Here is a 26,768-nt window from a genome sequence, read left to right on the forward strand (position 1 = left end):
CCAAAGGCAATACAAAGCTCTACATCGAAAGAATAAACCACAGACATTCAAGCCGCTCACATGGTCCTCACCTGCAAATGTGTGGGAACGTACAGGGGGAAAGTGAGCCAAACTCCTCTGAAAACTCGGGAGAGAAAACGTATGTACTTAGAATGTATTGTACTCATTTATTCAATGAATAGATAGATGGATAGACAGGGCGAGTTTTCAGTTTTCTTTTGAGACAGTCTCTCTTGCTCTCTCTAAGATCCTTTCCATGTTGCTGATTTTTGTTTTAAGAAAGCTCGTCAATGAAAACAACAAGCACACACACAACTATTGCAAAGGAAGTGACTAGCAATGTTATTAAGGGCAATGCCTACGGGGTGAGGGCAGGGACAGTCTGTTAGCCAGATCCTGGAACAATTACCAGGAGGAGAGAAAGCAGGGAAGAGGAGCAGGGCTAGGAAAAGTGTGCCTGGGAGACAGGAAGAGCTCTCACTGAGAGGAGGGAGAAGGCCCCTGCTGAGTAGTCTCAGAGGCCAGTGAAGTCATCTGACCCTTACAGGCAGGCAGCCGGCCACAGCAGCAGAGACCAGATCTGATGTGAAGATAAGAAGCATGGGGGAGGGGTGGGCTTGAGTAACATTTTAGAGAAACAAGTTCATAGGACTTTGTGACTGAAAGCAAAAGGAAAAAAATGAACAAAAACCGGAACAGAGATCACAAGAGCTGGGCTTCATGTGACCCAAGAATGACTGTGCATTTGGGGGGCTGGAAAACTATGAGAGGAAGGGGCTCAGGAGTTGGATATCATGAGATGCCTAAGCCACACTAGTCAGGAAAGTGGGACAGGACGATTGCGACTAAAAGTCATTGTCAGAGGAGCATGACAACTAAAATCAGGTCACCAGGCCGAATGGGGAAAACAGCATTAGGGGAAAACCAAACCTTCAAAACTCAAATTTGGTAACTACCAATGGATACAAAGCTGATTACAAAATGTTACACTGTAGACTTTCAAGAAACAAAAGGCAACATATGACGACCCGGATTTCAAGGAGAGAGTTTTAGAACGGAGTATTAGGAAAGTCTGGCAGGCAGGGGTGGCACACACCTTTAATCAGGTGCAGAGGGTCAGGCAGATCTCTGTGAGTCTGAGGCCAGCCTGGTCTACAGAGTGAGTTCCAGGACAGCCAGGGCTATGCAGAGAAACCCTGCCTCGAAAACAAAACAAAACAAAACAAAGAAGGTGGAAGGAATAATAATTCTCTTCCGTGAACATCATAAAGGATAGTTTTTAGGAAGGCGACTTTAGTAAAGATGAATACACTCAAACAAGAGGAATGGCTTTTCAGGCTCGTGGGACCCTACACGACACATTCCTATGACAGGGACATGGACTGGAGAGATGACTCGGCAGTGAAGAGTGCTTGATGCTCTTCCTGGAGACTGGAGACTTCAGTTCCCAGCACCCATGTCAGCCGACCTGCAACCAGCTCCAGGGAGTCTGACGTGGTCCACTTGTGGCCTCCAAGGGCACATGCAAAGGTATATCATGAGAGTGCATACACACAAATAATTTTAGGGTCAATTATGAAAATATAAGACAAAATCAACACATATTTGAAAATTTAAAAATATTTCTAAAGCAATCAGGGCAAGAGGAGAAACGACACAAAAATGAAAAACACTCAAGACCAAAATATTTTAAATACATCTTGCCAACACTTGTGGAAGGCAGCTAATAAAGCACTTATAAGGGAAGTTTATGGCTTTGAATGTTATGGCAGGAAAAAAGCCTACACATAAGAAATGTGTGCCTGAAGTGTTTAAGAAAGGCAGTAGGTCAACAGGATAGCCAAGCAAGAGAACAAACCAAAACAAACACTATGGAGTATTAAAAAGATCCAGCAGAAACAGGAACCAGCAGGGAATTATGAATCTTTGAGACAACTGGAGTAAGAACACAGGAAGCACAGAGAAGAAGAGGTCCGGTGATACCAGGAAAACAAAGAATCCCAGGAAGAACTGCACACCTTTTATGCTATATATACAACAAGGTAGATAAAGTCAAGAAACGAGCTGGACGTAGGAGTGCAGGTCTGTAATTGCAGAAGTCAGGGAGAGGAGCACACTTCTGAGGGCAGCTAGGCTATCCAGTGACAGTCTGTGCGTGGACGAAGGGCAAGAAAAGGAAGGAACGGGGAGGCTGGCTGGTAGAAGAATCAAGTCACCTAGGCTACACATCACTCAATGCGCTCCATGCCAGTGATACAGCAAGACTCTACCAAAACAATAGGGCTTATTTAGCAAGTTCAGGGACTTAGGTTTAATCTCCAGCACCTCAGAATTAAATAAATAAAAACAAAATATATATATATATATATATATATATATATATATAGAGAGAGAGAGAGAGAGAGAGAGAGAGAGAGACCAAAAGTTTGAATAAAAAAAATACAAAAATAACTTTTTTTTCTTAAGATAGGAACTCGCTACAGAGCCCAATTGGCCTGTAACTCATGTAACTCAAGCTGGTTTCAAATTCAAAATCCTTCTGCCTCAGCCTCCTCAGTACTGGGATTAGAGGGATACACCATGACATCCCGGTAGGCGGCGGCAGCTGCTGCTGCTGCTGCTGCTGCTTCTTCTTCTTCTTCTTCTCCTCCTCCTCCTCCTCCTCCTCCTCCTCCTCCTTCTCCTCCTCCTCCTCCAAGATTGACTTTACTTTTAACTGTATATATGTGGATATGTCTGTGCACATGATACAGTATCCACAGAAGCAAGAAGGTATCAGATGCTGAGGTGAAGGAAGTTCTAGGGAGCCGTGAGGCACCCAATGTGGGTGCTGGGAACCAAACTCAGGTTCTCCATAAGAACAGTAATGGCTAACCACTGAGCAAACTCTCTATCTTCAAACAAATTCCTTTACAAAGACATTCAAATTTTTGAGCATAAAAGACAGATAAATTTTGCTACATTAAAATAATTTCCAATCATCAAAGCATAAAGAAAATGAAATCCACAGCACAAACAGGAGCAATATTTACAAGACAAAAGGAAGACCTTCTACAAGTCAAAATAAAAAACCAATCATATAGAAAATTAGGAAAAAATATTCAGAAATTTAAGTACAGCAAAAATATTTTTTAATCAAAAACCTTATGTAAAGGTGTTCATTCTAATTCAGTAATGATAAAAATGCAAAGTAAGAGCAATGAGATGGCATCTTAACCTACCAGACTGGTCAAAGAATCGAGACCTGAACAACAGAAGTACGGCAGTGCTAACTCCCAGACATTCTCGTGGGTGAGTACACTGGTACAATCTGTTTGCAAAATAATTTGGTATAATCTCGCAAAAGTGAATAACTGAGCCAGGCGGTGGTGGCGCATGCCTTTAATCCCAGCACTCGGGAGGCAGAGCCAGGAGGATCTCTGTGAGTTCGAGGACAGCCTGGTCTACAAAGCGAGATCCAGGACAGGCACCAAAACTACACAGAGAAACCCCTTCCTGAATGCCCCCCCCCCGCCCCCCGGCCGCAAAAAAAACCAAAGTGAATAACTGAATTACTTTGAATCAGTAATTTCACTTTTACACAATACCAGAGAATGTCTGTACTAAGAGTTCATAATTTTAAGAAAATTACTGAACTACAAATAGCTACCAATGCACGGTTAATCTTGGAAGTATTATACTGCATGAAAAAAGAAAGTTCGAAAAGGTATCTGTGACAGAACATCATTTCCATAGAGCTTAATCTCAAGCAGACCTAAATATAGTATTTAGGGACATACACAGTGAGATAAAGCTATTTTTAAACTGAAGAGAATAAGAGTTTCAAAACCTAGTGACCATCTGTTACCTCCTCTCAGGAGGAGGAAGAGAGCAGACAGGAAGAGAAGAGCAAGCACACAGCTGCTGATGCCTACCTGGGAGGTGGCACGTTCTCCAGTTCGTGGCGGCGGGCGGCCTTTTTATGCCTTTAGCATACAGAAATACTGCAAGTATTTTTACATGTGCATAGTAAGATGATGGGAGCAACCACAAATAAAACAAGGAACGGGACGGGAAGGTGTGGTCCTTGACCGCTACAGAGAAACCTCTTTGAGAAGCTAACGCCTGGAATAAGGTCTGAAGGGAGCGCAGCAGGGAGGAGTGTGCCACCTGGGTGTTCAGGGAAAAGCTATCTAGGGAGGATGGACAGGGCACCCTGAATCCGAGGCAAGCATGTTCCTGGTGAACTGTAGGATGTGAAGAACCAGGGCGGTTACAAGGGCAGAACACAATGATGACTGTAAAAGGGAACCAAGGAAGGACTTCCTTCCTGGTTCAAGTGGTTCCGCTTTTAGCAAGAGCCCTGGGAGGAACCCGGACAGGGAGCGCTCTGGAGTGTGGGTCTGACAGCTGTTAAGGGTTGCCGCAGGAGGAGCAGGTGGGCAAGGTTAGAGAGGTAAGGAGGGAGGAAAGGGGCGCCTGAGACCAAGGTCCGAGGGAGAAAGGACGAGTATCTAGACAGCACAGGGTCCCTGTACGTGGCTGTCAGATGTAAACAATGAAATCTGAGGAGATGTGACCAAAATGGATGATCAGGTCATTGGTAGCCCAATAAAAATAATTTTTGTTCAATTACAGAATCCAGATAGACTAAATGAAACTCAAGTTTGTGTAAAGAAGGCAGAGACAAATTCAGAGTAAGAATGATTATTTCTGATAGGTCACAAGTTTTAAGTTGTAAGATTATCATATTGTATAAGCCATTTTCCTATAGTATTTGTAATTCCTAAAGTTTGAGCTTTTAAAGCACTTTACAATTCTAAGATATACACACAATGAAGTCTGTGACATGGGAACAACAAATAGTTTCATAAAAGAAATAAAATGCAAGAACAGGAAACAGGTTTACATTATTTAACGCTATTAGAAATCCTTGTGATCACATTATGCTGAAAAACAATGTTGGCCCCACAATGAGATGCGACTCCAGAGAGGAGCACACTGCGAGCCTATGACAGAAGCTCTAAGTGTGGGGTCCACGCTGCTGGCAGGAAGGCAGGGACAGTCGCAGCCTACCCTGTGCACAAGATCTAGAATTACCCAGGTTTTCCAAAGTGCATCCCTAAAGTGGGGTTACCTGTCCCCTTCCTAACAAGCAAAAACACGATATGGCCACAAGATACGTATGTTTAAAAAAAAAATAATCACAAGATAAACTATGATCCACCATTAAATATGTTCAACTCTTCAGAGTATTTTCTCACATGTTTTTCTTTAATAGAAATAATCAAGAGTGTCCAGGGCTATAAAGAGGGTCTTAGAACAACTCTACCCAATTCTCAAGAAGACTAACTTCAATAATTAGTATCAGTGAAAGTATGTATGTGTGTGTGTGGGGGGGGGAGGAACTGTGTACTTCAACACCCATACCCCTCCTACACAAACCTAAACAGATAAAAAGAAGCATACCAAAATTGTCCTGACCCACTTACACCCCAATTAGCACAGACCACGCTTCACCAAAACTCTTGTTCTTACTGTGAACACAAAATGCCAGCTGTGAAGAAAGTGATACTGCTGGGTTTGCACACTTTAGTTGCCATAGAAACGGCAGAAATGGCAGAAGCCGGATGCCTCACATTTAAGTTATCAGCAATAAAATCAAACAGACAAAAATCAATGCTACAGGGTTTGTTTTAGTTAAATTCTATTGTAAAGGCAAGTCACAAAAATGTGCAATAGTAACAGGATTATACAGAGGCTATTCCTTAAACGTCTGTATTTCCACAGAATTTAGTAATTCTTTTTTTTTTTTTTTTTTTTTTTTTTTTTTTTTTTTTGTTTTTTTTTGTTTTTTGAGACAGGGTTTCTCTGTGTAGCTTTGCGCCTTTTCCTGGAACTCACTTGGTAGCCCAGGCTGGCCTCGAACTCACAGAGATCCGCCCAGCTCTGCCTCCCAAGTGCTGGGATTAAAGGCATGCGCCACCACCGCCCGGTCGAATTTAGTAATTCTTAAACCTACACTTAGGATCCTTTCCATGTACTCCCAATCTGCTTTTCCTTTTATAGGATCACTTATTTCACAGGGTTAAATTTACTTCAGTTAATTGGTGTCTCATAAATAGAACAGCATAGAGATCCACAACCATCCCACTACATCTGCTTTGCATTCCCACTTCAGCATATCGGGCAATTTCACTCTGACTCTTAACAGCACCAAAGACAGAAGAACACAAACACAACTAGCCAGTCTTAAATAACAGGAACAAGGCAAGCGGAGGTGAAATTGGGCTAGTTTCTACAACAATGGACAATGCTGGCCGGATATTAGTGGTTCCAACTATGCTTTCATTTCCATACAGTGTAGTACAATTCCCTTCCCATTTGATACACAAGTACGATCCCAGGAGATTGCTTTCTGCACACTGCTCTTCATTGTTCCCCTGAACAAACGAGATTCTGTGCTGTAGAACACATAACTACCAAGGAGGAAGCACGGTGCTTTCTTTTCTTGAACACACACAGTAGTCATCGGCAGACATTAGTCCACCATAATTATCTAAACCTTAAAACAACCTCACTAACTGGACAGTTGAGCATTTAAAAATATGCAAGGCATAGTGACTCATGCCAGTAATCCCAGCGTTTGGGAAATGGAGGGAAGAGGATCAGAATTCAAAGTCTTCCTTGATTACTTACAAGTTCAAGACCAGCCTGGGAAAGGAGAGCTAATCTCAAAAAAAAAAAAAAAAGGGAGGGAGCAGGGCATGGCAGAGCATACCTTTAATATCAGCACTTGGGAAGCAAAGGCAGGTGTAATTATGAGTTCCAGGATAGCTCAGGCTACCTCAAGACAAAACCAACCAACCAACCAGAGGGAGAGGAGTAGGGCAGAGGATGGAAAAGAGAGGTAGGAGAGAAATGCCGAGAAACTGGTCAATGCAGCTGGTTTCCAGACATTACAGATGTGCGCCCTAGCACTCTCATGTCTACTGGAAGCTTCCATATACTAACTGGCTAGGGAACAAATACACAAATGAACTTAACCGACAATGGTTAGCACTCACAATCCACCCAGTTATGGGGTTAGGCTAAGTGTCTTTTGACAGGTGATGTCCCAGTTTTAAAAGAAGTATCAGGAAATGAGTGAACACCCTAAAACATATCAAGTTTATTTATGAATATGTTTTAAAAACTAGGATTTTATTCCAGGGTTCCAAAAATCGCATGTACACTAATGCCCCCAAATCAAGATTGCTGGGTCTCTAATCTTCCATGTATCTTAGAAATATGTCAACTGTAGGTAAATCATTTCCACAAGTATCACAAGCTCCATTCATCCTGATGAAGTTTTCCCTCTCCCTAACAAAACTGTCTTCTCTGGGTATTCTCTCCTCGGTCAACAGAAGCAAAAGCCTGCCCTCGGTTCTGTCCTTTAGGCTGTAAACCTGGTCTTGCTCTCAGCTCTCCCTCAGGCCCTAAACATTTACTACAGCCCCCTCCTCCTCCTCCTCCTCCTTATTCTGACCGGCTCGCTGCCTCGGACCTTCCTGCTCTCTCACAGCTGACTATGTCTCCTCCGAGGCCCTAAACAGATTTTCTAAGTGTGAGCAGTCTGTCTTAAGAACCTACCCAGCTCTGCCAGGGGGCAGTGGCGCCTGCCTTTAATCCCAGCACTCGGGAGGCAGAGCCAGGAGGATCTCTGCGAGTTCGAGGCCAGCCTGGTCTACAGAGGGAGTTCCAGGACAGGCTCCAAAACACCACAGAGAAACCCTGTCTCGAAAAACAAAACAAAAAAAACCAAAACAACAAACCCACAACCCACCCACTCAGGAAAGCCCACACTTAAACAGAACAACTAGGATCCTCTGTCACTGGTCCTCCTTGCTGCTCTGCCTTCTCTTTGTTCCAGTGACACCACCCAGTGGTGTCCAGGTGGCCATTGCTCAGTCTACGATTTTATTCACGCCATTTCTTCTGCCTGGAATGCTCCCAGACCCATGGCCTTCACCGTATTAAGGTCTACTTATTTTTAGTGGTCTAAGGCCCTCATCCCAACTAGGTAGGTTCTAATTCCGTGTTCTCAGTATTTATACTTGAGTGTCCATGTTCATGCCTGCAAACTCTGTCTGTCTGTCTCTAGGTGAGCATGTGTGAGTATGTGTGAAAACATGCATGCTATTGGCATGAGAGCATTGCTGCTCGTGGCTAGGTAAGCGTTCTACCAGTGAACTACAACCTTAGCCCTGCAGCTTCTTTAAAAGCATCTCTGTTTTATGACTACCTGTATATGAATTTCCCCTGCAATGGACCCATTGAGGGAAGAGGTTGTATTTTATTAACTTTTATATTTCCAAGTGCTCAATACAGTGTCTAGTACATATTAGGAAGTCAAAGTAAATTTACAAAGCAAGTTCTAAGTCTGTAAACAAGCACTTCCTCCATAGAAACCCAACGATAAAAATATTCAGGATTTTTGTTTGTTTGGGTTTTTGGAGACAGGGTTTCTCTGTGTAGCTCTGGCTGTCCTAGAACTCCCTCTGTAGACCAGGCTAGCCTCAAACTCACAGAGATCTGTCTGCCTCTGCCTCCTGAGTGCTGGAATTAAAGGTGTACACCACTACTGCCTGGCCAAAAAAAAAAAAAAATCCAGTTTTAAATGACGGTTCTATTCAGTATTGCCATTACTTTCATACTTTAGGTACACTGTAAGCTAAAAAGACTTCTCTATTTAGAGAACCTAGTCACTATTTAAAATGTTATCTGTAACTGAGAAAGTCTTCACAATAAAATTTCATGTTTGTAGTCAGATATAAGCTATTTGTAAATTAGAAGCAACCTGTAATACCTAGTACGAGATTAGTTTGGTTTTACTGTAAGCCAGGCTGGTAGTATCTGCAATATAACAGTTATGTTAATCCAACTCTGGTACTCACAGTAAACAATGCCTGCCAACCTAGCACTGCCAACAGTTAACAATGCACTCCTTTGTCTGCTTTTAGAAGTGTTTATAGGCCTGAACAGCAAAGATAAGGCTTTCTTTTCCCTAACAAGAACCAATAAAAAGCAGCCATTATGAAAAGCTCCATGCAAAACAAACACATGTATCTGGAGGGCTGTTTACCTAACTCCTTCAAGGTCAAGAGGAGGAACTAATCGAACTGACTTCACATTGCTGGCTGCAGCAGGAACAGCAGTGCACAGGCGTCAGATTCAGCGTTGAGAAGTACACCTCACAGAGGCGTCTATTACATCGACGACACTCATCCAAACAAAATGAACTTAATTCAACAGCATCCCTGAATGGGTTTTCAGTTTTAGCTATGGCCTTCCAAGTCCAAAGGCTCCCATCCGCGGCCCTCCATTCTTCCCGTTCTATTTAAATTTTTAGGTGCATTTATGTTCACTCTTATACTGAGAAAGGAAGAGCATCAGGGAAAAAAATGATCAAACTGAGCTCTCTTGCTCTATGGATGAAGAATCTGAGGCCCGGAGTGAAGAAACTAACTTCCTCCAACTGCACTCTCCACAGAAAGTGAGAAGGCAAAGCTCCCAAAGATACACCGCAGGCCGCAGGCCAGGGCTGTGAAAGCAGGAGCGCCTGGAGAACTTATGGTATACTGATTTTTGCCCCTCACCTCTGGAAGTGTGCTCAGAGGAAGGTATGTCCCACAAAATAACCACCTTATGTAACCTGGTGAAAATAAAACACCAGTCCTTACATCCTCAAGACGAGACCTGGGGTAATGCCATGGCGGGGACTGCCTGGATAACCTTTTATCACAAATTCAATTTGTAATTCAAAAGAAGGATATATCATTATATATAATAATAAAAACAATTTAATAAAATAGCAAGACTGAATGGATTTTTCAGTCTTAACTACAGCTCTCAAAGTTCTAACGCTCCTGTCTGTGGCCTTTGGTTTTGACTGATTTATAATTATTTTTATTTTTGTGTCTGTATGTGTCTTTGTGTGTGTGCATGTACACATGCATTCCACCTGGAGAAGTCCCCCGCCCCGATCTTAGGTAGGGTTTCTATGGCCTTAATAAAAACACCATGGCTAACGACTTAGGGAAGAGGGTTTATTTCATCTTGTACCTCTCAGGCTCCATCACTGAGGGAAGTCAGGGCCGTAACTCAAAGCAGGAACTTGGAGGTAAGAACTGGAGCAGAGGCCGTGGAAGAGCATTACTTACAGACTAGTTCCCTTCAGCATGCTCAGCCTGCTTTCCTATGGCACCCAGGACCACCTGCCCAGCGGTGGCACTGCACTAGTTGAGAAAATGCCCAGCAGACTTGCCTGCAGCACGGCCTTACGGAAGCATGTTCTCAATTGAGGCCCCTCCTTTCAGATGGTGGTAGCTGGTGTCAAGTTGACAGAACAAGCCAGTACCACATACCCGCTTCCCTCTTATAGCTGGCTGGCTCATGCTGCCCCCCGCCCCAGTCTCCCTCATTCTCCCTCTTTTTGTGTGCTTTGTTTTTTCAAGACAGGGTTTCTCTGTGTAGACCAGGCTGTCCTGGGACTCAGAGCTCCACCTGCCTCTGCCTCCCGAGTGCTGGGTTGCCCAGCTCACTCTCACCCTTAATGCAGGCCCTCTCCAGGGACTGCTCCTTCCCTTCAAGGCCCACCATGTTGAGAAGTCCTTTCACACTAACAAACTGAATTCCTCAGGGATTCGAAGAGGGATCAGCCTCCTCTGCAGACTGTGTTCTAGTTTTGTCTGCTGCTGTAACCAATGACCCCACAAGGGCAGCAGGAAAGAAAGGGTCTGTTTGTCTTTCTATTCTGGGTTCCAGCCCATCACCGTCAGGAGGTCGGCACAGGAACTCACTGCACAGCTAAGACCAGAGAGAAGAAAGCAGCTTGACTGTGGGCTGCTTCATTGGCTTCCTGCACTCCTGTAAGTTCAGGGCCCTGACTCCTCTTACACTGTGTAAGTTAATTTGTAAAACCAACCATCAAGAGCAATTAAGTCCTACTCAGACAAATACTACCTGCTGCAGTAACTCTCCTTAAGTAGAAGTTTAGCTTAATGAATCAAATGAAAATAGAAAGTCATTTGACCACCACAGCACTCTTGCCTCCAGAGCATCTCAATAAGATCTCATTTAAGAGGGAAAATAAGCTATCCAAAGCACTTACATTACGACATTAGTTATCTTTTTTTTAAACTTCATATTTTAAATGTTAAAGTCTTGGCAAAAATAATTGTACTATTCAAATATAAGCTACAGGAACTACAGGCTAAGTTTTAAATCTTTTGAAGAACCAGGAAGGATGATTCACACACTTCTACCTGGTCTATGCTTTACGCAGACAGGCTAGAAAAAGCATCAGGATGAAGGAACTGTGTGAGGAAGGTATGCTTGGAGTGCTGATGCATGGACTGTCCAGAGGCACCTACTGTCCAGAGGGCAACTGGGAGGAATTCAGAACCTTCAGTATGAAGGTAGAGAGTCAAGCATATAAGTTACCATTACCTACATGTTACAGTGAAGGAAACAGAGGCTTAATGGCCATCTTGGAAACTTTTTATTTTAGTTTTTTTTAAAGACTGATTTATTTTTATTTTATTTGTATGCATGTGTTTGCCTATATGTGTACACCACATGTGTGTGGAGCCAGCCCAAGGAGCAGCCATATGGGTCCTCTGCAAGTGCAGCAAATATGCTGACCCACTGAGCCACCTCTCCAGCCCCTCCTCTGGACTTTTAAACAAATAAAATTCAACTCACTAACATGAAAGCACAACTATTCAAAATGCAAGTTAACTTTTGGGGTGGGACTTCCACAAACACTCTCTAAAGAGAAGAGCTAGGCCAGGCCCGAGCTCATTCCCATCTTTACTCCATGAAGAACTAGTTCTTAGCATGGGCCAGTTCTGGGGTAGGAGAGTGAAAAGGACAGTCTAGCTGGTCGTCCAGCTTACGCCACTGACCCGGTAGCAATGCTCTGAAACTGAAGATCAAGAAATCCACGGAGCACCACATTAGCCAGCACACTTCTGTCTCTGCTGAGAATAATGAGAAGTGTCATGTGCTTTGCAGAGATCCCATTCTAGTAACTTACAAGCACAGACAATAGCCAGAGCCAGGACAGAATCAATGAGATCTGAACCCCGCTCTAAGAAGTTCACACTACAGGAAGACTACCAACTGCATGCTGGCATTCCTCCAAGTCCAGAACAGCAACCCCAGAAACGTGAGTCATCCTGTAATTCATCATCTCACTCTGCACTCCATCCTGCTGTAAAACTAAAATACAGCTTTCTCTCAAACTGTTTACAGGTCTCAAATATTTATAGACTTATGTCTCTCCTTCACTGTCTCTCAGCCAAGATAAATACTTTCAGCTCTTTCTCCTTTCCTTTTAAAGCCAATTCCTCAATTCAAATCACCTTTTTGGTGGCTTTAAAATTCTCTGCTTTTGTATTACATTCTAGGATCCAAATCACACAACTGTAATATTGTTCCAGACAGGAAAACAGAGAAAACAACAACAAAAACACCAATTACGTTACTCTCAATTTCCTTTGTTATATCATCAAGTTGCAAGTTTATATTTTTCTAATACTATACTTGTACGAGTTTTCCAGGTCTGTCATACGAAATAATCATTTAGAGACAATGAGTACACAGAAACAGTTGTGACTTAACAAATGGTGTAAAGAACAGGAAATAAAGCAGTTAAAAGCCTTCCAGCACCTCAAACAGTAGCCCTGTTCTTCAGCTCACTAAAAGAAATTTCAAACATCTCCATCTCCTTTTAATAATATATTCCTATTTTATATACTTTACATTTTTCTATTGACAAAAATGTATATGTATAGGTTGAACATTCCATTCCTGAAAATACTTGGGCAAAAGCAAGACAGTACGGTACAGAGAGCTATCAAGATCCCAGTCAATGGGAAGGACAGGTAGACTGTCCCCAATTTCCTTAGTTACTTAGGAATGGCGGAAAGATACAGTAACTGTGTGGGAACAATATAAACAAGTCTAAGATGGTTCAGAACCTCTCTCAGAATATATGTAAACCCTATGCTCACCCTAGGAGAAAGGCTTTTGTAATCAGTGGGGAATCCACTCTTTGGCTCACAAAGATTCAGGACCTTAAAACAAACAAACCCACAAATACTAGAACCTGACATTTAGGACCTGCCTGAGTCAAGCTGCAATCCAAATCTTTTTTGTCCTACTTTATACTAAACCCAGTTATTCCTATTTGAGCCAAGCACAACCTGTGTCCTTTCTGAGACAATACAAGGGCCTTCTCATCTTAGAATTTCGTTTGTTTGTTTGTTTTTTGAGACAGGGTTTCTCCGTGTAGTTTTGGTGGCTGTTCTGGATCTCGCTCTGTAGACCAGGCTGGCCTTGAACTCACAGAGATCCGCTACCTCTGCCTCCAGAGTGCTGGGATTAAAGGCATGTGCTACCACCGCCCGGCTTTCATCTTAGAATTTTTATAACCAACATTTCTGATTACTTCTGCTAACCAAATTTCTAAATTCCATCTCAAAGTTCAACTGCTCCCTGAAATATCACCTTATTCCCCACCGAACTCAAATAGTAACTCCTCTTAGCTGGAATAAACAGCATTGCACCTTCACCTCTGAAGGACCTCCAGTCTCATCCTCCCTAACTTGTAATTGTTGGTCTTATGTCATGCTGCTAATCATAGCCTACGGCCTTCTTCAGACGCTCTCTGATGCAGTCACAGCTGTATCATTCCCGTTTCCCCTTATTTTACACGGACACAAAAATAATTCATTGAGAACAGTGCTTCAAATACTTGGTTACGAAAATGCAATAATCAACATTATGGAATTTCTTCAACATTTATTGTATACAATAAGGATCATAAACCCTGCCCTCTCAGAAAGTTATAATCTGGGAGAAGATCTAAGACAGTAGTTCTCAACCTTCCTAATGCTGTGACCTTTTAATACAGTTACTCGTGTGGTGGTGACCCCAACCATAAAATTATTTTCATTGCTACTTTATAATTGTAATTTTGCTACTGTTATGAATCCTAGTGCAGATATCTGCGTTTTCCAATGGTCTTAAGCAATCCCTATGAAAGAGTTATTGATCCACCGATTGAGAACTGCTGATCTAAGACATCTATAGGAGACTAACAAACACCATAAGAGAATAAAAATGAAATATAACAGGAATAAAAAAACAATGAAAGATTATTTCATTTCAAAGTTGAGATGGATTATGAAGGTATGCTTTAAATTTTTATATTTATTATGGTGCATCGGTGTCTTTCTGCATGTATGTCTGTGCACCAGGTGCATGCCTGGTGCTTGCACAGGCCAGAAGACAGCATAAGATTCCTGGGAACTGAAGTTATAGTCAGCTGTGAGCTGTCATATGGGTGCTTGGAATCAAACCTAGGTCCTTGGCAAGAGAGCCAGTGTTTAACTGCTGAGCCTTCTCCAGCCCCAAGCTTTAGTATTTGTGCTGAGCCTTGAAAGACAAGTATATTTAAGTACGTAGAGACAAAGAATAATAAGACAAGGAAATGCGAGCCGTTAAGGCAAGGAACCTCAGGATGATACAGGAACAACCATTAATAAAAGGCATGCAGAAAGGAAGGGGGTGTGTGGAGAGAAAACATCTGAAGTCATTAGAACTATATCCAGTTAGATCCTGAAAACCAAATAGGAAACTTAAACTTTACTTTTTCTATAAGATTATATTCCACAGTTCCTGAGAGGCTAATAAATGGACTGGGAGGGAAAAGACTGTTAAAATGCAGAGGCCAGTTAGCACCATGGCAAAAGGAAAACCTAATTTATTAGGGCCTGAGCAAGGAAGGAGGCACAGGGGATAAAAACGGATGAGTAGAAAAGGTATTATAGATACACCCTGTCATGCTCTGGATGTAAACTACAAAGAAGGTCTGTGTAACGGAAAGAGATGTTTCTCTGCCAGGAAGAGGCTGCTGCCATAACCAGGGGAGAAGATACCAAAGGATAGCAACCTTAACAGGAAAAACTGAGTCCTAATCATACTGAATAGTACCGGTAGGCATTCAGATCACAGTATCACAAATAAACCACGGTAATGTCTTCTACATAGAACAAGGAACTTTGTAAAACGAGAGAAAAACATTCAGTCCTGAATAAAAGATTCTCACTAATGATTCAAATGTGACTGGAACCTTAAAAGTACAAAATCTAAATGCTATCTACGAACCATTCCAAAGCATTCTCAAGTACCAATGAACCATTTTAAAACCTGGTGACTCAATGGTAAATACAAAACTGGAAATCTAGAAGACTTAAACATCCTTAGATTCTTTAAAAATGCTAAATGAATGGATGACTTGTGGTCACAATGTCACAATAAGAGCTGGTCAAGGCAGACTCCAGGTCTGATTGACAAGGTGCCAAGGGTACTAACTACATCTCTTTATGCATTCCTTCTCTTCTGTAGTAAATAATTCTCCTCAGTTAATAAAGCTGGAATCTACCTCGACTAACCCCTATCATTTCTGGATCTAAAATCTGAAAAAAAACTAAAAAAAAAAATTATTATGAAATCATGTGGGGGAGAACAGCACCTCCAATGACAAATTATGAGGATTACAGCTGTCCTATGCCTTATAGTCTTAATAAAAAAATTAATAATCATGCTGGGCGGTGGTGGTGCACACCTTTAATCCCAGCACTCGGGAGGCAGAGGCAGGTGGATCTCTGTGAGTTCGAGGCCAGCCTGGTCTACAAAACGAGTTCCAGGAAAGGCACAAAGCTACACAGAGAAACCCTGTCTCAAAAAACAAAAAAAAAAACCGCACAAAATAATAATAATGATAATAATAATAATAATAATCTAAGCTGAAAAGGAAGAGAAGTACTTCACATATAATTTGGTTGTTAACAAATGTTTGTTATATATACTGAATAAAATATATGACCAAACATTTGCATTGTGGCTAATTTGCCTAATAAGTATGTTTTAGTTATTAAATGCATTTATCCATTTATTTACTATTAAGTAATGTTGGTAATAACATTATTTCACCAGACATAATGTCATTATTTCAGCTTAGGTCTTAAGGGGACAAAAAATGAGAAGTCAACTTTCATTATTAGAGTTTTTATATAAAGACAAATTGAAGTGAAATGCACTAGCTTTACCTATTAACTGAACAAGAAAATTATATATTACTAATCATTGTTAAAAATCGCATGACATTTTATGGCTATGCACTGACTTAACATAATAACAGACACCAGATGTTTAAAGATAATCCGGTTTGGTTGGTTCTTGATTATCTGAGACAGAACCTTGCTACGTAGCCCAGGCTGGCTGCAAACTTAAGACTCTTCCATCTGAGGATAGGGTCACAGGTGTGCAGAGAGAGAGAAAAGAGGGAGGGAGGGAGGGAGGGGTGGGGGGAAGACCACTTTACTCTTCCATCTGAGGATGGGGTCACAGGTGTGCACTACTGCACTCGGCAGAGAGAGAGAGAGAAGAGGGGAGGGACGGAGGGGTGGGGGGAAGACCACTTTACTATTGGCCTAGGCTGTCCTTGAACTCATAGCAATCCTCCTACCTGAGCTTCCCAAGTGCTGACATTACAGACAGCAGCCACCACGACATCAGCTTCTAGTCTTTTGATTACAGGTTACAGGTGAGTTTTTATCCCTCCTTTGGTATGTATTTATACATTTTTCTTAGCTAATGTTCCATTATAATTGTACCGAGAAGTACGATTTTGTTAAAGGAGAAGGAAACGACGTACTGATGAGTTAAAAACACTTACCAGGTCTCGGTGAAGCACCCAGTTTGCATGGAGGTAATGGATACCATCGAGAATCTGGTAAAGCAGTGACTTAACCATAGATCTTGGTAACTGCATGGGCTTTTTATTTGCTTTTGATGCACGGTGAAACTTAATAATATGCTAAAAATTAGAAAATAAAACATACTGTAATAATATAGTCTGCTCATATCTCTGCCTAAGGGGGAAAAAACAATCAAAATTGAAATAATTGCTCTGTACTTTACAATTAACTTTTAAATTAATGATATAAAAATTTCTGAATAATAAAGTTGTCCCAAAAAATATATTTGGGGATGAATATGACCATGTTAATGTGGATCTATAGTGATCAAATCTCATGAAAACCTGAAATTTTCACTAAATAGCCTCAAAAGGTAAAAAGAACTGATACTTAAATGCCAGTCTAAGAACAGTATTGGCAATATTCTATGTGGATGGGAGGAAGAAAGAATGGCAACTGTAAATCCTGGCTGTCACATAAACAGTTAGTACTTAGTACAGTTGGATAACATCACTGACACCGGATATATCTGAATTACTTGGAAAATACTACCTCCTTGAGGCACAAAACAATGTGATATGTTCCTAGAATTTAATATTATATAGGAGAGAATACTAGAAAGAACAGGGAAAAGGGAGAGAAGAAATTAGAGAATTTTAACAACTTGTAATTGTTAGGTCTCAAACCCAAGACAGCAGCCGTTTGTCAAACAGCTGAGGTGTCAATAACCAGACCATCGTTTTCACATCACATGTTAAATGTGGATTATAAAAGCACTGTAATGCAAGGGAGGAAAATGCTACAGCCTCCTCTAACTCCCACCCCACGTCTGTACTCAAATCCCAGCCAGGTCCCATGAAAACAGCCAGTGTTCCTAACTGCTGAGCCACAGCATCAGCCCCACACTACTATTAATGTGAGCTTTGTAGAAATCAAGGGGGTTATGATAAATGGGGAAAATGCTTTTGTTTTGAGGTAGGTCCTCGGGTAGCCTTGGATAACTTCAAACTCATGTACTCAAGGATGACGACCGTCAACTCCTGATTCTCCTGCTTCCACCTCTCAAGGGCTTGGATTACAAATGTGCATTACCATGATGAGCAAAATAACATTTAAACATTTTATTTATGCAGTGTGTGTGTGTGTGTGTGTGTGTGTGTGTGCGCGTGTGTGCGCGCGTGCGCGCACGCACGTGAGTACACATGTGAAGGTCAGAAGGTAACTCACAGGAATGGATTCTCTCAGTCCACCATGTGAGTCCTGGGAGAATCAAACTCAGATCTTTATGTTTGATGGCAGGTACTTTTTACCAACAGAGCCATCTACCCTGCCAAAACCATGTAATTTTTATTAAGAAAAACACTGGAAGTGCTTATCAACAGCTCTGTAATAGCATGGGCTTTCAAAGGTCATTCAAGATCCTATAAGCCTGTCCAAGTTGTTCTTATGAAGATTTTTTTTTTGATTTATGTAGAAGGCACACAATAACATACTGAACTAAATTTATCCATAATTTAACTGTCACATTTTAATTTGGGGGGCAGTTTTAGACACAAAATGTTTAAAATGCTCTGGTTCTTTTATGTATTGATAAGGCATTCTAAAAACTATATGCATAGTTTTATTTGGTAGACCCAGTTTTAAATACCAAGATACGGTAAGAGATCAACTTTAACTTAAAAACTACTCACAAGCATATACTTGATCAAATTTGAGCCCTGTGTACTTCACAAAAAGGACCAGTTTTTCACTGTGCATATCACCAAACTGCCATTAACTGCCTCACAGAACTAGTTTCTTATTCTAGCAAAACTTCCTCAAGGGAAACTTCTGGGTACAGCAGAGATTGCCATTTTAAAATCAACATTTACTGTGGTTGCTTTGAGCTGTAATGGACAGTGAGCTTTCTTTTCTATGCATTAGTAGTACATATTGACTGCATACATGCCCCTACCTAGATAAAATAATCCTTTGGACAGAGCGACTTTAAACTTACCCAAAGGTCATGTTCTGCATAGTCAAACAGCAGCCACACCTTCCTGTCGCTGTGAGAAAGGAACACCTTCTGCAATGCGATCACGTTAGGGTGCTTCAGTTCTCTCAAAAGCTGAAGGCAAGAGAAAGAGAGAGATCACTACTCATTAGCAAAGAGGGGCTCAGAAGGGAATTCTGCTCATACTTGAATAGGATTTTTTTCTATTTGAAACAAGGTCTTACAAGGCCCAGGCCACCCTTGAGCTCACAATCCACGTGCACCACCATGCCTAGCTTTCAAATGAACTCTTCAAATTTTAGAAGAGCCAGATAAGCAGCATGAAGGGGAACTAGCTCTCCAATACCATTCCTGGAGAGAAACTCTGTCAGCACCTTTCTGAGCCTCCTCTACAACGTGCATGTGTGCACGAGTGTGTTAATCAGGACCTTTTGTTTGTTTGTTTGTTTGAGACAGGGTTTCTCTGTGTAGTTTTGGTGCCTATCCAAGATGTCGCTCTGTAGCCCAGGCTGACCTTGAACTCACAGAGATCCGCCTGCCTCTGCCTCCGAGTGCTGGGATTAAAGGCGTGCGCCACCACTGCCTGGCTAGGACCATTTTAAATGATGCAGTGTAAAATGATAAACAAAATGAATATTGTGTCACTACAGAATTCACTGAGTTTGGGAAGATAGTTCTTGTGAATAAAGTGCTTGTACTCCAAGTACAAGGACCTGAGATTCAATTCCTAGAATCCACATTTTTTAAAAAAGTCAGCCATGGTAATAGTGTGGAGACAGATGGATGGTGGGGTTGGGGGCGGCCGGGGGGTGGGTTCCTCACTGGCCAGCTTGGCCTATTTATCGAGTTCTAGGTCACTGAGAGACCTCATCTCAAAATAACAACAAAAAGAAAGGACTGAGTAATGACACCTGAGGCTGCTCTCTGGCTTTAACATACACACACATGCATGTACACATGTACGCACGTACACACGCGCACACACACACACACACACACACACACACACACTCAACTCCCCCCCCAAAAAAGGAACTATATTTAGTCCATGTGTATTTTCTTTATTAAAAGACTATCTTCTCGAGAAACAGAAATCACATGGTCAATTTATATCCACCCTAGCACAGTATCAGAGCTGGATATATGTTCCACAAAAAGAGGAAAGAAAACTTAAAATCTACATTTATGTACTCTGGTGTCTATGGGACATAACAGACCTGGTGAGTCTTGTGTGCACCAATAAAGACTAGAGGTGATAAGTGCCTGGAGTCTGGATCCCAAACGTCTCCTAAAGTCCTATATGCTAAAGGCTTAGTTCCCAGCCCATGTTGATATCGGGAAGTAGTGGAATCTTTAGGACATACAGCCCAGTGAAAGGAAGTAGTACTGTTAAGAGTTCTGCCCTTGAAGAAGATGCTGGACCTCTGGGTCCTCTCTACTCAGCTTATATCCTGAGTATTAACAGACCTCTGCTGCCACACGCTCTGGCAATGAGGTACCATGCCATCACAAGCCCTAGGCCAAGAAGCCATGGCCTGAATCTCTGAAAGCGTATCGCCACTCTGACTTTGCAGCAAGCAACACAAAGTTACGTCTACCTACTCTTACTTACAGACCCCAGCAAACAGAACAGCAAAAACAACCTCAGTGCTCAATGATATGAAAACTGACAAGTATGGTATATCCACACATTATAGCTTCAGATATATACACTGAAGGGCTTTTAAAGATTTTTTTTTAATTATATGTTTGTGTGTAGGGAGTATGTGCACATGTCTAAGGAGGCGAGAGTCATGAGATCCCCTGAAGCTGGTGTTACAGGCAGTTGTGAGCCACCTGATGTGGGTGCTAGGAATCCGACTAATGTCCTCTGGAATAGCAGTGTATGCTCTTAACCACTGAGCTGTATCTCCAGGCCCTTTACAAGGCTTTCTTTCATGAGACTTATTGCTATAATGTTGTGATGTAAACATCTATAAAAATGATTTGTTTATAAAATAAAATATCTCGTGAAGTATTACTAGTACTTGTTAATGGTGTGAGATGACAATCACATTTCTTTTTGTTCAACAAATATTTGTTCCACGTGATCTCATGCAACTACAAATATGCATTAGATCCATTTAAACAGAAATTAAGTAGACGATGACTTTCCCATGACACACACTGAATGCTAACCTCTGTGCTAAATACTCAGTGTGCTAACCCGATAGCAACGCACCCTTGTGAAGAATGTTCAATGGACTCAGATTTTATCTGATTCCCCCTTCCAGACATGGGAGTAATTATAAAAAGGGTCCACTTTTCATTGTCTTAAACACGTAAAAAAATCTAAGAGCTCTAAATATTTTCTCTAAAGCACTATTTAAGATATCTACTAACAAAAAAAAAAGATATCTACTAACCTCGAGATTCTTTACCAAGCTAAAGATTCCAGCATGCATTTCTATTTTTACCCACACTCTTTCATGCGGTCTATAACACTCCCCATTTCTATTTTTACCCACAATACCTTCTGTGTTGTCTATAACGCTCCCTTGGGTTCCAGACCGTTTTTTAAAGGGATTCTAAAATCCTTATACTTACTTTTCTCAAAATAAATCCAATTTTCTATTCTTATTTGATTTCTTTAAAATAATAATATGACTCACAGGGTTGAATCAAACTTTCTCTTGGGTAAAAACATTGCCAATGACTCTATTTTAGAAAGTACTGAGTAAATCAGTTCTTAAAACAACATAATAAATGAATTTTATAGTAAATTAGGAGAACTGCCCAATTTCACTGTAGAGTGATCCTAAAAACCATCATTAATAATTAGCATTTGAAACTTGACACTTTCACACCTTTGACAGGCTTCTTTGAAGCTAGTATTTCAAAAGCACAGTAGGTGCATTATAACCCTCCAGCAGGTGGCACTCATATTATGAAAGGGGTGTAATAAGCACAGTAACCCAACTATGGTTCTAGGTTCCTCTAATTCTTCATGTGCGCGCGCGCACGCGCATACACACACACACACACACACACACACACACACACACACACACACACACACACTTCAGTAGCAATGCTTAGGTACCATTCATAAGCTCCAAAAGGTCAGTGTTCTCCACAGCTACTTGTTACAATACAACACCACGCAGAACACAAAAAACTACAGGTGAGTCCTGATTCACTACAGTATGACACAACAAAAGTTACTTAACTCTTAGTCTTGTGGAAGATTAAGTTATCTACTCACACGCTAATTTCGGTAAGGAATGAATATAGAGTGATTAAGTATATAACTCAAAGATTATAACAAATCAAACTCTTGACAAATTATAAGTTACTACTCATAACTACCATTACTTGCAAGAACATTAATACAAAACAAGAACGCAATGATCTATGTAGAGTGTATAGCACAAGATAAATTCTTGATAAACAGTAGCTGTGATCGTACTTAACTTTAAAAGAAACTAACCACCACATTTCCTGGCTAAGTGTAGCTAGCACCCACCCCTCAAAGAAGCCTGTCTTTATACCAAATGGAGACCCTCACAGAAAACCACGAATGGACACTATGTGGAGAGCAACAGAACATGGAGAGTCCCGCCAGATAGAACTACACCACAGCTCATGCATCTGAGGCTCAGGACATGGAGAGTCCCGCCAGATAGACCTACACCACAGCTCATGCATCTGAGGCTCAGGGAACACTGCAGAGAGGGGCAGGAAGATGTAAGAGCCAGAGCACCAGGAAATCCTGTCAAATAGTCTCCCCTAGAAACGGCTGCACAAAGTGGCGTACAACAGGCATTTTAACCTGGAAGGGGGGAATTCCGTGGGGTCCACCTCTAGACAAAGACAGCCAACTACTGACTGCTGGGAGGAGGAGAATTAGCCTGTCCCAGAAATGAGTCCCCTTATTGGTTTTCCAATGAAGAGTGGTCAGCCCTAACACCATACACACACAAACAATGAAAGTGGACTCCGAGGTTATATTTATATATATTTGGGCATACACGGGGGGGGGGGGGTGTTACAATAATAATAATCAAAGAAAAGGAGGCTTCCAATTTGGGGGTGGGCATGAGAGAAGTTGGAAGGAGAGTACTTAGGAGGAGCTGAAGGGGGGAAAGTGATGTAGTTCTACTACAATTCTTTAAAAAGCTAACCACTCAAGGCAGTAAGAAATACTCACTAAAAAGAAATAGGTCGTGATAGACAAATGGCATAGCACCGCCTCACAAAGTGCCTGAAACACTCCTTTAATAGATTCTACCACAATAGAGTGGTTATATGAAAGCTATTTATCTTTCTACACAATAAACAATTTGGTTTCTCTTTCTCTCTGACTTCAAGTTCTGCACATATTTGCTGAGTAAGATCTAAGTCAAGTGAGATCTAAAATAAGTAAGTTTACATCTCCCTCACTGTGATAGGACAGATGTTTATTTAAGCATAAGTAATGCCAGGCGGTGGTTGTGCACGCCTTTAATCCCAGCACTCAGGAGGCAGAGCCAGGCGGATCTCTGTGAGTTCGAGGCCAGCCTGGTCTACAGAGTGAGTTCTAGGAAAGGCGCAAAGCTACACAGAGAAATCTTGTTTTGGGGGGAAAAGAACCCAAAAACAAACCACAAAAGAAACATAAGTAAGCTTTCATGCATTTGAAATGTATTACATTTGAAAATATTGAAAAATACCTGTTACAAATCAACAGTACTGTGAATATACAAAGTTAAAATATGAAAAATAAAATGTATACCAAAAAATTGAATTTGACTGGTAAAATCCTCTAATTTTCAGGCACATTTAATTCATCCCTCACCTCCACCCCCCTCAACTCCCCCACCCCTGCCTTTTTCTAAATCTAAATGGCTAGGTGCCACTTCAAACACTATAGGAAATTATAATACTATTTACAAATTATATTGAAGGGTTTGGATTAATAACCACTGAACTAACAATACAAATGACTCAATGTCTTTTAGATCACTATGCTTCAAAAGGAAGTATGATGAACACAGTGAAATCAGACTCAAATTAATCAATCATGCATCCATCATTCCAAAGCACGTCACAGACATTTTAACAAAAGTAACAAGGAATGCAATAAATGCTCTGAACTAAACACAGTCCAGGAAGTATCTACTGCATTGTCTGTTACACAAAACTACTTTACCAGGCGGTGGTGGTGCACACCTTTAATGCCAGCACTCGGGAGGCAGAGCCAGGTGGATCTCTGTGAGTTCAAGGCCGGCCTGGGCTACAGAGCAAGATCCTGGGCTACAGAGCGAGATCCAGGACAGGAACCAAAACTACACAGAGAAACCCTGTCTCGAAAAACAAACAAACAAAAAAATCTACTTCATTCCGAGTCTGCTAATAAATCCATTATTATTACAAGAAAATAGAGCAGGGTGAATTTACACAATGAAGTAATTAACTTTAATTTATTTGTCCTCCGCACTAAGTATCTACTATATTTAATCAACAAATACTAAAAATTATATTCACACTAAGTGTGTGAAGTTTATTACATTTTTGTGTGATGCTGAAAATATCCAATATCTGTTCAAAGCCAGGGCCCGCAGGTGCCACACAAGCATTCTAACACTAAGCTAGATAACCCAACTTTAATCTCACCAAGATAGATATGCTAGATAATGGAGTATTTTCTCTGAATTTGCCAAGTGCAAATGGACTGGACATTGTGAACATAATTCTTACCTGATAATTGTTCTTATTGTATATAGTTTTACTATGCTAGAGTTTAAACCTCCCCTTTTTTTTAACTAGGCAAAAAAGGGGAAATGTATGATATTTTGATCACATTCTGACAAAGCTTGCTATGAAACAGAGGGCAGAACTAGGTACTAGCTAACCAAAATTAACCATAGAGGTTTTGGAGGACTGAGGATAGAGGGAGAAGCAGGAAGTAGCAGGGCAGGACTTAGAGAGGATCTCAGTCCTTTGGGATGAAGGAGTGGAAGAAATAGGTCACTGGTCACGTATTCGCTGCTCCTCTGATCATTAGGTTCTTACCCTGATATCTGACTCCCAAGTTTTTATTGATAAAGAATAATTAGATAAATACAACAATACACACGTACACACTATATAAAGCAAGCTTTCTTTGATTTCTGAGCTTTGATGTTTAATATCTATTCAAAGCTGCTTAGGTGTGTGTAGATGTGTGCATGGTGTGTGTGTGTGTGTGTGTGTGTGTGTGTGTGTGTGTGGTGAATATTACTGGACTCAGCCAACTGCTACCTTGCAAACCCCATCCAATCTAAGACAACAAAGACCCATGCTGCCAGATTTGTACAGCTTGTAAAAAAAAAAAATCAATCCAAAAAATTGTAATACAAGAGACAGAGAATATAAACAGACATTTCACAAAAGTAAATATAACTTAAAATAGTAAAAATATTATGGAATAACATGACTACTTCCATTTAAAAATGCAAATTGAAGCCAAAGGTTTTAATCTTTCAGAGCAGGGAAATTTTTTGCAGCTTACACTGTGTAAATGACATCAGTGAAGAACTAGTTGAAGAAATGCTACCAAAGCATGACATAAAGCCATTAAAACTACTGAGATAAGACACATGTGTGTTGTTGATATGGAAAGATCACTAAGAAAAAAACAGTAGCTGCCAAAGTAAAAGTAGACACACAATCTCTCTGGAAATTTTTTTAAGCTTTATGAAAACTTCAAAAAGGCTGTCAGAAGCGATTTATTTACATTAGCTACAGATTTAAAATTTTCCATGTGATGGGCCAGTGAGTTGGCTCAGGAGGTAAAGTGTTTGCTACTAAGCCTGATAAGAGGAGTTCAACCCATGGGACCCACATGGTGGAAGGAGAGGATGGATTCCTAAGACTGTCCTCAGACCTCCAAACACACAAGCCATAGTACTTTTGAGTCTACACAACACACAACAAATGAGTAAATGTAGAAAGTTAAATAGCTAAATTTTCTATCTTATATTGCCTGGATATAATCTAGGAACTGTCACGGTATTTGGAGATTTATTATGCATATATTTCTGAAATGCCACCCAGAATTAACTAAAAGAACAAATAAATACAATTTTGGGTTTGTGTCTCACACTGTTCTGCACTTTAAATAGTGATGTGTTGTAGAAATCTATTCCAAAGCACTAGTGTTGGAACTGCAGCATATAACAACCCATTAGTGGGCTGTGAAACTGACTTATAGGAGTTGCAATTAACATTTTCAATGAGTGACAGGACAGGAGAAAAAGAAAATGCCAGTACTCATCAATGGTTCTAAGCATGAAGAAATAAAGAGCCAAAAAAAAAAAAAATGTGGACAGAGACTAATAGTCTTAAAAACTGAAAAATATTGTATTGCTAGCATCTGAATAGTGTCCTCAGGAAACAAATCTTGATAGTCTAACCAAGAATCTACTTTTTAAAGATGTGTGTGTCTATGCAAGTATGCATCTTTACAGTTGTGATGTGGATGCTGTAACCAAACGCGGGTCCTCTTCAAGAGCAACACACTTGTTAACCACTGAGCCACCTCCCCCATGCCCTGATAACCTATTTTTTTATTTAGTTTTTTTTTTTTTTTATGTGCATTGGTGCTTTGCCATGGGTGCCAGGTCTCCTGGAACTGGAGTTACAGACATGAGCTGCCATGTGGATGCTGGGAATTGGACTCCGGTCCTCTGGAAGAGCAGTCAGTGTTCTTAACCACTAAGACATTGCTCCAGCACACACACACACCCACAACCTATTTTTAAGACAATTCTTGGTATGGTTGACTTGAAAAAAATACTACTTATCAAAATAATAATGTAAAAATACCATTTCTGAAAATTCAGAGGAAACGTCCAACAGATGACTACATAACATTAAGACAAATGACTTCTTATAAAAGAACTCATATATACACACACATTTGGAACAGCTCCACATTCTAAGTTATGTGCATTACTGTCTTTGAGATCTTTAAGATTGAAAAG

The 26,768-nt window shown here is 40.9% G+C and overlaps 1 protein-coding gene across 1 annotated transcript in view; it reads right to left on the reverse strand.

Moving 5' to 3' along the window:
- Cdk19 (cyclin dependent kinase 19) overlaps window positions 1-26,768 on the reverse strand; it is a 128,484-nt gene that overhangs the window by 32,561 nt on the left and 69,155 nt on the right. The window contains exons 3-4 of the mRNA XM_059272513.1: window positions 18,787-18,897; window positions 16,769-16,909 (exon numbers count right to left, since the gene is read on the reverse strand). Of these exons, the coding sequence (XP_059128496.1) occupies window positions 16,769-16,909; window positions 18,787-18,897 (252 nt within the window). The remainder of the gene's footprint in view (window positions 1-16,768; window positions 16,910-18,786; window positions 18,898-26,768) is intronic.

The sequence above is a fragment of the Peromyscus eremicus genome, chromosome 8b (genome assembly GCF_949786415.1).
Source record: "Peromyscus eremicus chromosome 8b, PerEre_H2_v1, whole genome shotgun sequence".
Lineage (NCBI taxonomy): Eukaryota > Metazoa > Chordata > Mammalia > Rodentia > Cricetidae > Peromyscus > Peromyscus eremicus.